The sequence below is a fragment of the Perissodus microlepis genome, chromosome 11, assembly GCF_051167445.1.
Source record: "Perissodus microlepis isolate ML-2025 ecotype Zambia chromosome 11, ASM5116744v1, whole genome shotgun sequence".
NCBI lineage: Eukaryota > Metazoa > Chordata > Actinopteri > Cichliformes > Cichlidae > Perissodus > Perissodus microlepis.
Genome location: NC_140471.1, coordinates 6,352,747 through 6,367,868, shown reverse-complemented (window position 1 = coordinate 6,367,868; position 15,122 = coordinate 6,352,747). Strand labels below are relative to the sequence as shown.

Here is a 15,122-nt window from a genome sequence, read left to right as displayed (position 1 = left end):
GATTTAACAGTAGGTTTGTACTTCTTACCTCTAATAAGGATTTTTGTTTTTCTTTTTTAGCATCCAGATCTAAATGTTAAAACAGAAGATCTGTAAGACCAAGTGCAGATTAGAAATTTGATTTAAAAGAAGAACTCTGTTTATTTAGCATATGGCTATATTGATGGTTTGTTGGTGACCTTGTGCTTATTAAAAGATACTGCTACAAAATTTAGATGCTGTTTCCTCCAAAATGTTATCACATCTGTATTTAAATTAAGATCAGGAAACAGCTGTACCAATCAGATGATCAGAGGCCGACTGATACAGTGCGAGTGTGTCACTCTCCTGAACAGACCCACTGACATAGAGAAAGACCTAACTGTCTCCAACTGTGGGGTGGAGCCAGTGCAGGTGAGGTGTAGACAAGGAGGTGGGTGAAAAATAAGCTGCAAAACTAACCTGAGTGACAAACCAGCGAAAGACAGTGTTTCCTGATGCTATTGCGACGACTCTCGTTCAGTTACATTTATCTTGGATCCTTTTTTTTAAAAAAAAAATGTTTGTTATAATTTCATGCTGTGAAATTTTATTTCACTCTGAAGAGCCTAAAATTGTTGCCACTATCAGGAAAAAATCTATCAGCATATCAAGATCCTAACAACACCTCTGTTCACTGTTGTCTTGCCTCTCAGCATCCAGATAAATAAGAAGTCATTTAAAATCATATTAGCGTGCATGATAGGTGAACTGTTGACTCTCACTGTAGCAGTCGGCCTCTCTGATCATCTGATTGGTGCTTTTTTTCATTGTTTCCGTGATCTTAATTTAAATCTAGATGTGACCACATTTTGGAGGAAGCAGCATCTAAATTTTGCAACAACTTTCATTATTTCATAATCTTTTAACATGCACCAAGTAACTGGCAAATCACCATTTTAGCCACATTCTAAATAAACAGAGTTTTAGAAACTAGCAGATGTCTTTCTTTAAATCAAGTTTCTAATCTACAGTTCTTCTGTTTTCACATTTCAATCTGTGTGGTAAAAAAAAGAGAAATTTCCATATGATATGATGTTTTTAGGGAAAATGTGTGTTTGTGTATGAGTGTCATTTTGTAAAGTAAGGTAATGGTCAGATACTCTGCTAGGCCTCAATCTAAGATGTGTAAATATGGAAGCCTCCTTTCTGTCCAGCGCATGATGCCTGGGCGCTGTACAGTGATGGTCCCACCCACTCACAGCAGCTGGAAAAAATGCAAATGTTGCTTATGCAATAAAAAGACACTGAAAAAAGAGAATTCATGGATGGGCAGCTTTGCTTAAATCCTCCAGTTTCGAAAGAATGGGACTCATGAGGTGACATAATTTAGCAGGAAGTGCAAAGTCAATTCTAATGAATCAGGAGTGATTCCTGTAAAACTGAGTGGATTAATAACGCTTCTGATAAGAATCTTTTGATTGCTTTGTGTAGAACGCATGTTCTCCTTTTTGACAGACAAATGTTTTACTGCTCTGTCAAAACACCCTAAGAAACCATAACATTTGAGATAGCATGTGACAATCAGCATATTCCTGTAAACAACAATGCACAATCTGTCACATAATTTATGGTTAAGAAGTAAATTATGGACATGGTTTAAACAACTGATTTGCATGTTAGTTACACTTTCATTACATAACACTGTGTTTTGTGCTGACATTTGAAGGAATTGCTTTTAACTGTCCTGGATTTTGCGCAGTAGATTTTTCCACAACATGACAATCTCCATATACATTCTGTTCTTCGAGAGGTGAGTCATGTAACCCGAGGCTGCTGAGAAGACAATTACAAAACAGAAATTTGACTCCAGTGCACAAACTGTACAAACTGACTCAGCGCAAGTCTCAATATTACTTCAACACTCCAACTGCTGTATTCATCCGATAGAGCTGAACGTGTAAACAATTAAAAAAAAGAAGTAAAAATAAACTAAAAATACAGTAGAGTAAATCCTTCCATGACTACATTATGCTTAAATATGCTAAATGCATGTCAAAAATCTCCTATCTCCGTTTAAGTTCTCAGTCATCCAGTTGAGTCATAAGAGCTTGAAAAGAAGGAAGAGGCTTCTCCAGTGCTAGAACAGCTGGAGTAGAGTCGCTGCTCTATACTCTGCTTTATCAACGTGGACTACTAAAGCAGTGGGTACTAGCCCACTTTTAGAAACAGTGGCCGACTCCAGTGGATGCTGGTCAGGTGCTCCAACAGGAAAATGCCCCTAACCTCGGGACTGTGGAGCATGAATAACAAAAATGAAAGCATAAAATGGCTAGAAATGTTAGGACACGTTCTGCGGATGTTGCAGGTTTCGCAAGCTTCCTCGAGCACTTGGAGAAAACGAATTGGTGGAATTTTCCTCTCTGAATACAGACCTGTGGAGTCTTAATGGAAACTTACCGGAAGTAATCATCAGACATGGTGCAACCTGTGGGCGCAGCGTCAGTAGGTGGCAGTGAATGATATAAATACGAGGCACGATGCGGTAATTGCACAGCATCACAGTACACCTGTATGAGAACAACATGGAAGGACACCACAAAGGTAAGACTTTAGGAAGTTATTCTTTATTTAGATTGAGAGCTAAATTTCACAACCAGGAAGAGTGTTAAATCACCAAGCACTCTAATAATAATGATGATGATGATGATAATAGCAATGCTTGCAATGTTATAAAATGAACTATTGGTTGCCTACAGTGTTGAATTTTTGCAATGGTGCAAGTGAATCCTAACTGTCCAACTGTGATTTTGTACAGAAATTACTGTATGAAACTCATAGCAGGGTTAATGGGTTGTGGTAGCTTTGTGTTAGTGGTGAGAATCCAGCTATTTGGTTCAAATAGGTGTGCAAAAGGCAATCATGCTTAACTAATGTCTTCCTTAATGAAATTTCATGTCAAATATCATGTTGCTACAGGCAGCTTCTTCAATGTGCTCTGTAGTGTTGGACTCTTTGAGTACTCTGAGGCCAGCTATTACAGTTCTGGGTCTTTGTTGGCATTACAGATTGTAAAATTAAAGTATCAAGCCAGTGCTTTCTGCTCTCTGCTTTCTGTCTCTGATAGTTAACCCTTTAACGCCTGAACTATGAAATAAGTGCCAGGAAAGTTACTTTTTTTGATACTGGACTGTTTATTCTGACAAATGAGAGAAAAAAAGAAAATATATGAGTTTTAATTTGTGTCATATCCACTATAGTTAAGCGATATTCTGCCAATTACTAATCTCACTTTGAGGTGCGATAATGTTCTGATCTGTTTTGGCTTTTAGTTTCCTCTTTGCCGTGTTCCAGAGAGGCTGCTTTGATTCGTCTCCTACTGATGTCAGGGAAACAGGGTTGTTGGGAAACAGGGTTGTTGGGAAACAGGGTTGTTGGGAAACAGGGTTGTTGGGTGACTGTTTAGGGTGTGTTTGAAAGCGGTCAGTCTCAGCACCAGCTGACGTTGGTGACTGTTTTCTGGGACCCTTTTTGGGCTTTGGAGGGCTTTGGAATGGGGTGTGGTTTAAGAACTGGATTTAAAACTTGACTAAAAAATGTGAACACTTAACTCTGGCTGACCGGCAATTGTTGGTGTTTTTCTGTGTTTGAGTAAAGTCTGTCGGCAGAGTTTCTGTTGGGTGTTTACCCCAACAGCCATAGCTGTGATGACTGGGTGGACCCCATCCTTCACTACCCTGCAGAGCAATGGGCATTGAACTCTAACTGGAATTTAGAAATGTAAAAATAAAAATGTTCTCTTAACTGGATTTAGAGCTTTTATAACCTTTCCCTTAGTGTATTCACCATGTTGATGTTATAATTATGCTACTATGGTTATACCAAGGTGTCATACTGTTTTAATGTGGGCTGATACCTGACTCCTCTTTTCTGTGTTTGAAAGATAAAACACTCTTATCCAAATTTCTCTCAGTACTATAACTAAGTCAGTGTTGAAGGTAAAGTGCAGAAGGGAAATCAGCTTTAAGAGAGAAAAAATCTAACAGCAAAGCAGATTACAGAAGAAGGTCTGTGTCAACTGAACGAGGAAGTATTCCACACTAAGAATTAAAAAAATGGGAAATTGGAAGAAAAAGATGAATTGCTAGATCATTCGTTAAGCACTTTCTTTTACTTCAGCCAGCTTTGAGGAAAGCTTTGGAGAGCCTTCTTTATCTTTATCTTCTGTCATGTTTGTACTTAATTTGCATCGGCTGAGCTTTTCAAAATGTATCTAGTTCTTGAGAAAGCCACTGATGTCAGAACTCATATGATTTAATTTGTCTTTATTCAGAGGAGAAAACCAGTGATGTCCTAAGCCCGGCAGATCCATGTCATCCGGTGAAATGTTCTCCAGTCATCATTGACAATATTCCTCTGAATGGACCCACTCTGAATGTACTCGCATCAGAGAACTTCATTCACCAGTCCATGTCCATCATTGTGGAAAATGCAATAAAAAAGGCCACAGATGTCAGAGAAAAGGTAAACAATGAATGTATGGATATGTAACTATACGACAGCAAATTCTGCTCTGTTTGACTTCGACAGTGACATGTTTGTTCCTGCTGATCAGGTTTGTGAGTGGCGCTCTCCCGAGCAGCTGAAAGAGCTGCTGGACCTGGAGCTGAGAGATGGGGGAGAGTCAGAGTCTGAGATCCTGCAGCGCTTCAAAGATGCCATCAGATACAGCGTCAAGACTAGTGAGTGTTTGAAATTTAATGAACTGAGATCCGAACACAGAGACACCACTTTAGGAAAGTGGCTTCCTGAGCTATTCTGGTGTTTCTGTAGCAGTGATGTGGAGGGACATTTAATGAACCCAGGCTACCAGATGTAGATACCAAATACCCTGCAGACAATCATCAGAATTATGGGTAGATCAGGAGATAATGGCCCCTGGGCATAAACAGGCACAAACAACACGTTCCAAAGCGTAATATTTGATGCTAGGTGACAAATCGTCAACATATTACACCTCTGGGCACCCAACACGTCCCTAAATGACAAGATCGGAAAAATAAGGAAACGTGAGTGCTGTTTGAAATCAATCTAAACATGTTCGTTCATTTTACTTAAATTTAAACTTTGGAAAACACTATTTAATGTCATTAAAGTGCTGGTTAAAGTTAGGGAGAAGGTTATGGGTAGGGATAAGGATAGAGTTAGGGCTGGAATACATGGCTGGAACGTGTATTACTGGGGGACCATAATTCTACTGATGTCATCCATAACCCTGCGCGTAGCATAAGAACGCGGAAGTTCACCTTTCACGGTCCTCAGGAAAGCCGCGGGACGTGACAAGTCGTCGGGATGTTACGCCTCAGGCATAAGAAGCTATATGTCGCTTAGTGGTCCCTCATGCCTTTAATGTAATTTAGCACCTCTTTAACTGTTGACACCTCTTTTCTTTTATATTTCTGACATCAGTCTACTGGAGTTTTTAATGTCTCTGTAGCTGTTTTGTGTTGGCCGAGGTTTCGTATTTCACTGGATTTTTTTGTAGTTTCTTTGCTCGTCTTTGTTGTAATTTTGCTTTTTCTTTAGTCTCTTTACAACTCATTTTTTTTTGTAATTTTGTTATTTTTTTTAACTCCCTTTGTGTCTCTTTATACTGTTATTCCATTTTTGAGTCAACTTAAAAAAGATGCAGAGTTGTGTTGAGCTCTTGAAGATGTAAATTCTGAATGAAGAAATGACACTTTGTATTTTACTTACTTACTTCAGGATGTTTGATTAGCCCTCATCTGATTCTTACCTGGCCTGATTCAGCTTTTAATATTTTTTAGCTCATCCTCGTTTCTTCAACCAACTGTATGCTGGGATGGAGCCCTACTCTATGGTGGCAAGCTTCATTATTGAGGCTCTCAAGCCCAGTCTGTGAGTACTGCACTTATTTACAGCTAAATAGTTTGTAGAGAAATCTTACAGGATCATTCAATATTCAGTACTGTTGTAAGATTTGGTTTGGTTTTTAATCAGGTACACATACGAGGTGGCTCCAGTCTTCACGCTGGCGGAGGAGGCTGTGTTGAAGAAGATGATGGAGCTGATTGGCTGGAAGGATGGCGGAGATGGAATCTTCAATGCAGGTATAATCGCCGACAGATAATAACAGCAGGTATACCAGAGTTGGAGAAAGAACGTCAACATATCAAGTCATGCAGCTGATAAAAAAAATGAGTCTATGACATCACCTCTTCTTTTAACAACACCTTGCACATTTTTTAGAAGATAGCCAATTATTGTAGTGATGAAAACCAAATGCTTATACTATACTGGCTGATACAGGAATTTAACTGCTCAACAGCTTAAAAGCTGCATGATAATGCATCCAGTGAGGGTGACAGGTTCGTATTACAGAAAAGCCAGTTTAGCAACTTCTTGTAATGAGTCAATCAGTTGTGTTATATTACGATTCTTTGAGAAATAAGGATAATCTTGGTGGTAGTATATGTCTCTGATTACGCTGCCTCTACAATTGTTAAGGTTGCCCATGCCGTGTACACAAAAGCTTCCACACCGTCACAGATTATGTGTTTTGAACTGTGTGCGCCACATTTCAGTAAAATAAAGGCTTTGAGTTGTGCATCATTGCACTTTGTCACAACCTTTTTGGACACACAGTAGAATGTTAATATCTTTTTCTTAAGAAAAATAAACATCTCCTATGTTTTTTCCTTCCAGGCGGTTCAATGTCCAATACGTATGCTGTGAACTTAGCCAGGTACCGTTGCTGCCCTGACATAAAGGAGAACGGCCTCTCTGCAGCTCCACGCTTGGTCATGTTCACGTCACAGGAGGTACGTTTTCTAAAAAGTCATTACAAAAAAAATTCTTTGACCGTTTTTTTTTTTTTTGGCCACATTTTCTTACTTCCTAAAAGTAAATCTTAAATATAACTTATCTCAGAAGAAGCTCTTCTCTGTCTTTTGTCTAACCCTCTTAATAAGCAAAACATTCTTTTCTGGCCTCTTTAACACAAATGAATGTTGGCATGAATGTTTTACTTGCTTGATTAAGCAGACAAATCTTGCATCTCTTGAGGGGATGCTCGCCTTGCAAATCTACCAGATTCTTTGAACAACGGGTCGCGCGGTGAAATTAGATCTGCTTTGTACGACCGTAATTGTTGCATAATTCTTCCTTTATCTCTTTCAGTGTCATTACTCCATTTCCAAAGCAGCAGCTTTGCTGGGGATTGGCACAAAGAATGTTTACGCGATACCATCTGATGAGAGGTAAAGAGCCACTCGCACACTCCCGTCTGTTTACACCTACAGAGGGACCTGGCATTGCACAGTCCAGAGTTGGTGTGGGAATACCTCATTGTGTTTCAGTGAAAATGACGCTTAGTCTGCTGGGGTAAAAATGAGTTAGTAAGCTGACTGAATGATGAGTTGCTGTGTATGTTTTTCAGAGGGAAGATGATTCCTTCTGCTCTGGAGGAGCAAATACTGTCTGCCAAAAGTGAGGTGAGCGAGCAGTCGCTGGCTGTTGTGATGGGTTTTAATTAAAGTTACAGAATTATTGAACAAAATGTTCCTGTGAATGTGTTCAGGGTGCAGTTCCCTTCATGGTAAACGCCACCGCAGGAACCACAGTGCTCGGAGCGTTTGATCCCATCGATGTAATTGCCGACATCTGTGAGAAGCACAACCTGTGGCTACATGTGGATGTGAGCCCTATGATTAATTAATCAATTTATTTATTTCCTGTAACCATGTCTGACAATCAGCTCTTCTTATTATAATATTCTCTTTTTTCCTCAGGCATGTTGGGGAGGAGCAGCTTTGGTGTCCAGCAAGCATAAACACCTGTTAAAGGGCATCCACAGGTAAACAGGCAGCTGTACGGATGAAGGCATCATTGCCTCTTAGTAAAGTGAAATGCTGATTGTTTCCTGTTGTAACCTCTCCTCCTGCTTTGTGCTTTTGATCAGAGCCGACTCTGTTGCCTGGAACCCTCATAAGATGCTGATGGCATGTCTGCAGTGCTCGGCTTTCATGGTCAGAGACAAAACGGTAAGCATGTATAATCCTCATTAACAGACTCCTCATCTGTGGTCCAGAAACAGCACATGTGACTGTGACTTCTTACATTTTCAGCCTCTTTACGGCTCCATATAGTCAGGCTAAATCTTTGACAGGAAAAAAGTTATAAATTATAGCAAGCTTGTCACTACTTGTGTGTTAGCTACACAAGTTAGAAAGAAAACTTTAAACTACATAAAAGTTATAGTCAAACACAAAAGGTCAGTTGAATGTTAGGTTTGGCTCCCACTCACTTCTCTCAAGGCCTGCAAATTCACACCAAATTCACACCATCGTTAATCTCTCACTGGGCTCTTGTGCTCTTTCTGTTAACAGAAATTCAAACTGGAAATGTAGAGTTTACCATTCTAGACAATAACTGTACTCTTTATGTGTCCGGACCCATCTTCATTTTTACATAAGCCATACACCCTATATACATACATACGTATATATTGGTTGTTGTTGTTGTTGTTTTTTTAACTGAGTTATGTTTGGACATTGCTTCATATGTAATTATATCTATGTGACAAATACCTTAATGAATACTTTAAGGTTAACATAAAGGTGAGGCCTGTTTTATGTCGGTCCATCAGTGGTTGTTGAAATTCTTGCTGAAAAGTTTAGTGTTACAGTCCAGCTCACACAACTCAGCAGACATGACTGGAATATGAATGTACATCAGAGAAATATGACCAGCCACATGTGCTTAATTAACAAGTTGAGGCTAGGACAGATCACCAGTCTATCTGTCTATATAAACAGTGGAGCATTAGACAGCTATGTGCTTCAGCACAGTCATTCAGCAGAGCTTTGGGCCTGGGGTGGACCTGCCAGTACAGTTCACTGCAGACTAGTTCTCTTGTAGTTCCACATTTTGGATTTATATATAATGCTAAATGCTCGCATAAAGGCCTAGTTGCATTATGGTGTCAACATGTGTAGGCTTACACTTTTTCCAAACTGATTAAGAATCACTGAAGGAAAACAACTTTAAACAGAGTAAAAGGTAACATTCAGTACAGTCCGAAATACCCATCATTATCTAGCCTTGTGCAGACTACAAGTCCTGGTTTCCTGTGTTTCTTGTGCTGACATAAATAAAAAAAAGGTCTCCGACTGATATACCAGAGTCTATTACCTCCTGTTAAAATATAAAATCACTCTATATAACTCATCTGTGTCCTTGTGCTTCCTCAGAGTCTACTGCAGCGCTGCCACTCTGCACGGGCCTCTTATCTCTTCCAGCAGGACAAGTTCTACGATGTCAGCTACGACACGGGGGACAAGTCGGTGCAGTGCAGCAGGAAGCCAGATGCTTTCAAAATCTGGCTCATGTGGAAGGCTTTGGGAAGCAGAGAGCTGGAGCAGAGGGTGGACAGAGCCCTCGCTATGGCAAGGTCAGTCTGAGGAACCATGGGCTGCAGATAAATATCACAGTGACCGCATGGCAATATATACTAAGTCAGCTCATCACAGAAATAGGAACCAAAAATTTATGTAGTGGTATTTATTTATGTAGTATTGCTCATTCATGGAATACAGGCTTTGCAGCATAAATTACAGAAGAACAGACCCAGCAGTGCTTCATGCACAGAGACTGAGGACTGCAGTGAACTAACTGCTCTAACTTTAACTGACAATATGAAACTATGTGCACGACTGTGGGGACTAAGCTGGTGCACAGTGCACTCTAGTGGCCAATTTCTGTGAATGACCTCAGTAATAAGCAAAAATGCGGAATGCCATTATTATCATTTATGTTTAATTTCAATAAAATAAAAATAATAAAAATGCAAAATACACAGTAACATTATAATAAATTACCTAATTAATGAAAAATATTACTCTTTTTTAAAATGATTGGCTGGCACACTATACAACCCCTAGGCTATATAGTGCATTCTCAATGCATTTTACAGATATATTTGCTTTAATAAATCAAAAAATATCTAGTTAATTATCGATATGAAAGACTAATGATTGAATTAAAAAAACAGTTACTTTATTATTAACCCCAATTCTGAAAATATTGTGATAAATGCAAAAACTTTCCCTATGACAGCTGGGACAGGCTCCACTCCTAAGACTAAGTGTTATTATGGCTTGTATGTTTAGCGGTGGAAATGATGATATAAATCTGTGCTGTGATCTGAAGCTAAATTTTCTTCATCACAGATATCTGGCAGAAGAGATCAAGAAAAGAGAAGGATTCCGTCTGCTGATGGAAGTAAGTTAATTCACACTAAACCACTAAATTTTATGTCATTACGAACTATGAAAAGAAGCATTTCATTCATGTTTTTATTTAGTGGTGTCCCAGAAACGATGTGGGCTTCATAGATAATTGGCAAACCTTCTGGAGGAAACCTGGTCTTGTTAGGAGAGACGGCATCCATCCCACTTTGGATGGAGCAGCTCTCATTTCTAGAAATATGGACAAATTTATTAAACCCCCCAAAATATGACTATCCAGAGTTGGGACCAGGAAGCAGAGTTGCAGTCTTACACGCCTCTCTGCAGCTTCTCTCCTCCTGCTACCCCCCCAAAAACCCATCTCCATAGAGACTGTGTCAGCTTCCAAAAAGACAAAAAACAAACTAAAAACCAGCAACAAACAACTTAAACATAAACAATTACAAAGAAAGAACAATACAGTATCCACATCTGAACCAAAGAGTAAAACAGTGAAATGTGGATTATTAAATATTAGGTCTCTCTCCTCCAAGTCTCTGTTAGTACATGACTTAATAATTGATCAACAAATTGATTTACTCTGCCTTACAGAAACCTGGTTGCAGCAGGATGATTATGTTAGTTTAAATGAATCAACACCCCCGAGTCATTCTAACTACCAGAAACCTCGAAGCACAGGCCGAGGGGGCGGTGTGGCAGCAATTTTTCACACCAGCCTATTAATTAATGAAAGACCAAGACAGACTTTTAATTCATTTGAAAGCCTGATGCTTAACATTGTCCACCCCAGCTGTGAAACTCAGAAACCAGTCTTACTTGTTATCATCTATCGTCCACCTGGGCCTTACACAGAGTTTCTGTCTGATTTCTCAGACTTTATATCTAATTTAGTTCTGAGCTCAAATAAAATAATTATTGTGGGTGATTTTAACATCCATGTAGATGCTAAAAATGACAGCCTCAACATGGCATTTAGTCTGTTATTAGACTCAATTGGCTTCTCTCAAAATGTAAAAGAACCCACCCACCACTTTAATCACACTCTAGATCTTGTTTTAACATATGGCATAGAAACTGAACATTTAACAGTGTTTCCTGAAAACCCTCTCCTGTCTGATCATTTCCTGATAACATTTACATTTACAATAATTGATTACACAGCGGTGGAGAGTAGATTTTATCAAAGTAGATGTCTTTCTGAAAGCGCTGTAACTAAGTTTAAGAATATAATCCACCCACTGTTATCATCTTCAATGCCCTGTACCAACACAGAGCAGAGCAGCTATCTGAACGCTACCCCAACAGAGGTTGATTATCTTGTTAATAATTTCACCTCCTCACTACGTACGACTCTGGATACTGTAGCTCCAGTGAAAACTAAGGTCTCTAATCAGAAGTACCTGACTCCGTGGTATAATTCTCAAACACGTACCCTAAAGCAGATGACTCGTAATCTGGAGAGGAAATGGCGTGTCACAAATTTAGAGGATCATCATTTAGCCTGGAGAAATAGTTTGCTGCTTTATAAGAAAGCCCTCCGCAAAGCCAGAACATCTTACTATTCATCACTGATTGAAGAAAATAAGAACAACCCCAGGTTTCTCTTCAGCACTGTAGCCAGGCTGACAAAAAGTCAGAGCTCTGTTGAGCCAACCATCCCTTTAACGTTAACTAGTAATGACTTCATGAACTTCTTCACAAATAAAATTTTTATCATTAGAGAAAAAATTACCAGTAATCATCCCACAGATGTAATATTATCTACAGCTACTCTTAGTACCATTGATGTTAAGTTAGACTCTTTTTCTCCAATTGATCTTTCTGAGTTAACTTCAATAATTACTTCCTCCAAACCATCAACGTGTCTTTTAGACCCCATTCCTACAAAACTGCTCAAAGAAGTCCTGCCATTAATTAATTCTTCGATCTTAAATATGATCAACCTATCTCTAATAATCGGCTATGTACCACAGGCCTTCAAGCTGGCTGTGGTTAAACCTTTACTCAAAAAGCCATCTCTAGACCCAGCAGTCTTAGCTAATTATAGGCCAATCTCCAACCTTCCTTTCATATCAAAAATCCTTGAAAGAGTAGTTGTCAAACAGCTAACAGATCATCTGCAGAGGAATGGTTTATTTGAAGAGTTTCAGTCAGGTTTCAGAGCTCATCACAGCACAGAAACAGCTTTAGTGAAGGTTACAAATGATCTTCTTATGGCCTCTGACAGTGGACTCATCTCTGTGCTTGTCCTGCTAGACCTCAGTGCAGCGTTCGATACTGTTGACCATAATATCCTATTAGAGCGATTAGAACATGCTGTAGGTATTACAGGTACTGCACTGCAGTGGTTTGTATCATATCTATCTAATAGACTCCAATTTGTGCATGTAAATGGAGAGTCCTCTTCACACACTGAGGTTAATTATGGAGTTCCACAGGGTTCAGTGCTAGGACCAATTCTGTTTACATTATACATGCTTCCCTTAGGCAGCATCATTAGAAGACATAGCATACATTTTCACTGCTATGCAGATGACACCCAGCTCTATCTGTCCATGAAGCCAGATAACACACACCAATTAGTTAAACTGCAGGAATGTCTTAAAGACATAAAGACCTGGATGGCCGCTAACTTTCTGCTTCTTAATTCAGATAAAACTGAGGTTATTGTACTCGGCCCTGAAAATCTTAGAAATATGGTATCTAACCAGATTCATACTCTGGATGGCATTACCTTGGCCTCCAGTAACGCTGTGAGGAACCTTGGAGTCATTTTTGACCAGGACATGTCCTTCAACGCACATATTAAACAAATATGTAAGACTGCTTTCTTCCATTTGCGCAACATCTCTAAAATTAGAAATATCCTGTCTCAGAGTGACGCTGAAAAACTAGTTCATGCATTTATTACTTCCAGGCTGGACTACTGTAATTCATTATTATCAGGATGTCCAAAAAACTCACTGAAAAGCCTTCAGCTAATCCAAAATGCTGCAGCAAGAGTCCTGACAGGGACTAGAAGGAGAGAGCATATTTCTCCTGTTTTGGCTTCCCTTCATTGGCTTCCTGTTAAATCCAGAATTGAATTCAAAATCCTGCTCCTCACATACGAGGTCTTAAATAATCAGGCCCCATCTTATCTTAATGACCTTGTAGTACCATATCACCCTATTAGAGCACTTCGCTCTCGCTCTGCAGGCCTACTTGTTGTTCCTAGAGTATTTAAAAGTAGAATGGGAGGCAGAGCCTTCAGTTTTCAGGCCCCTCTTCTGTGGAACCAGCTTCCAGTTTGGATTCGGGAGACAGAAACTATCTCTACTTTTAAGATTAGGCTTAAAACTTTCCTTTTTGCTAAAGCATATAGTTAGGGCTGGACCAGGTGACCCTGAATCCTCCCTTAGTTATGCTGCAATAGACGTAGGCTGCCGGGGGATTCCCATGATGCATTTAGTTTTTCCTTTCCAGTCACCTTTCTCACTCACTATGTATTAATAGACCTCTCTGCATTGAATCATATCTGTTATTAACCTCTGTCTCTCTTCCACAGCATGTCTTTTATCCTGTCTTCCTTCTCTCACCCCAACCGGTCGCAGCAGATGGCCGCCCCTCCCTGAGCCTGGTTCTGCCGGAGGTTTCTTCCTGTTAAAAGGGAGTTTTTCCTTCCCACTGTCGCCAAAGTGCTTGCTCATAGGGGGTCATATGATTGTTGGGTTTTTCTCTGTATCTATGAAGCGCCTTGAGGCGACTTTTGTTGTGATTTGGCGCTATATAAATAAAATTGAATTGAATTGAATTATTTATAGAAGTGCATACATCTCAATTTTGTATTTTCTCTACAGCCTGAATATGCAAATATTTGCTTCTGGTACATTCCACCCAGCTTGCAAACCCTTCCAGATGGCCCTGAGCTCTGGGAAAAGCTCCACAAAGTAAGTCGTTAACCACCTAAAAGTGACATTTTAAAATTTGACGATGACCAAATCCTCCGCAGTGTGTTTTGCGCCAGTCATTGCAGTGTTTCCTCCCTCCTCCTGCAGGTGGCACCTGTGATCAAAGAGCGCATGATGAAGAAGGGCAGCATGATGGTGGGCTACCAGCCCCACGGAGAAAAGGCCAACTTCTTCAGGATGATCATCATCAGTCCTCAGGTCAGCAGGCAGGACATGGACTTTGTCCTGGATGAGATCAACAATCTGGGAAAGGACTTGTGATGACTCTCCAGCTTTGCACATCAGGGGCAGGCTTGTTGAGAACAGGGCCGGTTTTACCACCACCATTATGCAGCCCCCTCCACCTTTCAGTTTTCACTTCCTTTTGTTGTTTACAATAAATGTATTTAATCTATTTAAATGTAAGTAAGGCAGGGAAGTGATGTAACGACAGGGGAAGAGATGTATGTTTGTTTACCTGCTACCTGATTTCCTCTTGATTTATTTTTATGCCACAGTTTTTATATGTGAGAGTGACATGCTGTTTGTCTTTTTATTAAAGTCCTAAAACTGATTTCACTCATCAATTTGTGAATGGCTCATTAATCCGCTAGCTTTCACTAAGAGTGCTCACATAATCCAACAAAGATGTGTTAATGTTTTACCAGAACACAGCAGCTGGTCAGCAGAGGCCCCACACAATGACTTAACAGCCACAGCATGCATTCATGTTTATCTCGCTAAGTGAGCATATCTTTGTAGACGCCAGTGACCTAAAATCCTTTGTGACTCTGCAGAAGTTCATAATGGAAGCAGCAGCTGGCAGCAGGGTGTTTAAGTCAACATCAGAGAAATACCCCAGCGAACTTGAAATAAAATATCTTAGCTGGCTTCTTTTCATAAATAAATGAATCTTTATGCAGGGCCCAGAATGAAAGAAAGACAAAAGCAAACAGAGATAGCAGAC

The 15,122-nt window shown here is 39.8% G+C and overlaps 1 protein-coding gene across 1 annotated transcript; it reads left to right on the top strand.

The window, feature by feature from the left end:
- Nucleotides 1-285: 285 nt before the first annotated feature.
- LOC146377131 (acidic amino acid decarboxylase GADL1-like) lies at nt 286-14,763 on the top strand. Its single transcript, XM_084944374.1, has 15 exons — nt 286-393; nt 4,261-4,482; nt 4,574-4,700; nt 5,787-5,877; nt 5,980-6,089; nt 6,685-6,800; nt 7,159-7,238; nt 7,418-7,472; nt 7,559-7,675; nt 7,770-7,834; nt 7,940-8,021; nt 9,231-9,430; nt 10,209-10,260; nt 14,066-14,155; nt 14,264-14,763. Exons 1-15 carry the CDS (start codon nt 286-288, stop codon nt 14,435-14,437), a joined length of 1,689 nt encoding a protein of 562 aa, XP_084800500.1. The 3' UTR covers nt 14,438-14,763.
- Nucleotides 14,764-15,122: the final 359 nt, after the last annotated feature.

Excerpts from the sequence above, each read along its gene's own strand:
- LOC146377131 (XM_084944374.1), top strand. The coding sequence starts at position 286 with ATGATCAGAGGCCGACTGATACAGTGCGAGTGTGTCACTCTCCTGAAC. Across the intron at positions 7,239-7,417 it reads GCGATACCATCTGATGAGAG|AGGGAAGATGATTCCTTCTG; the intron begins GTAAAGAGCCAC and ends TATGTTTTTCAG. Across the intron at positions 7,676-7,769 it reads ACCTGTGGCTACATGTGGAT|GCATGTTGGGGAGGAGCAGC; the intron begins GTGAGCCCTATG and ends TTTTTTCCTCAG.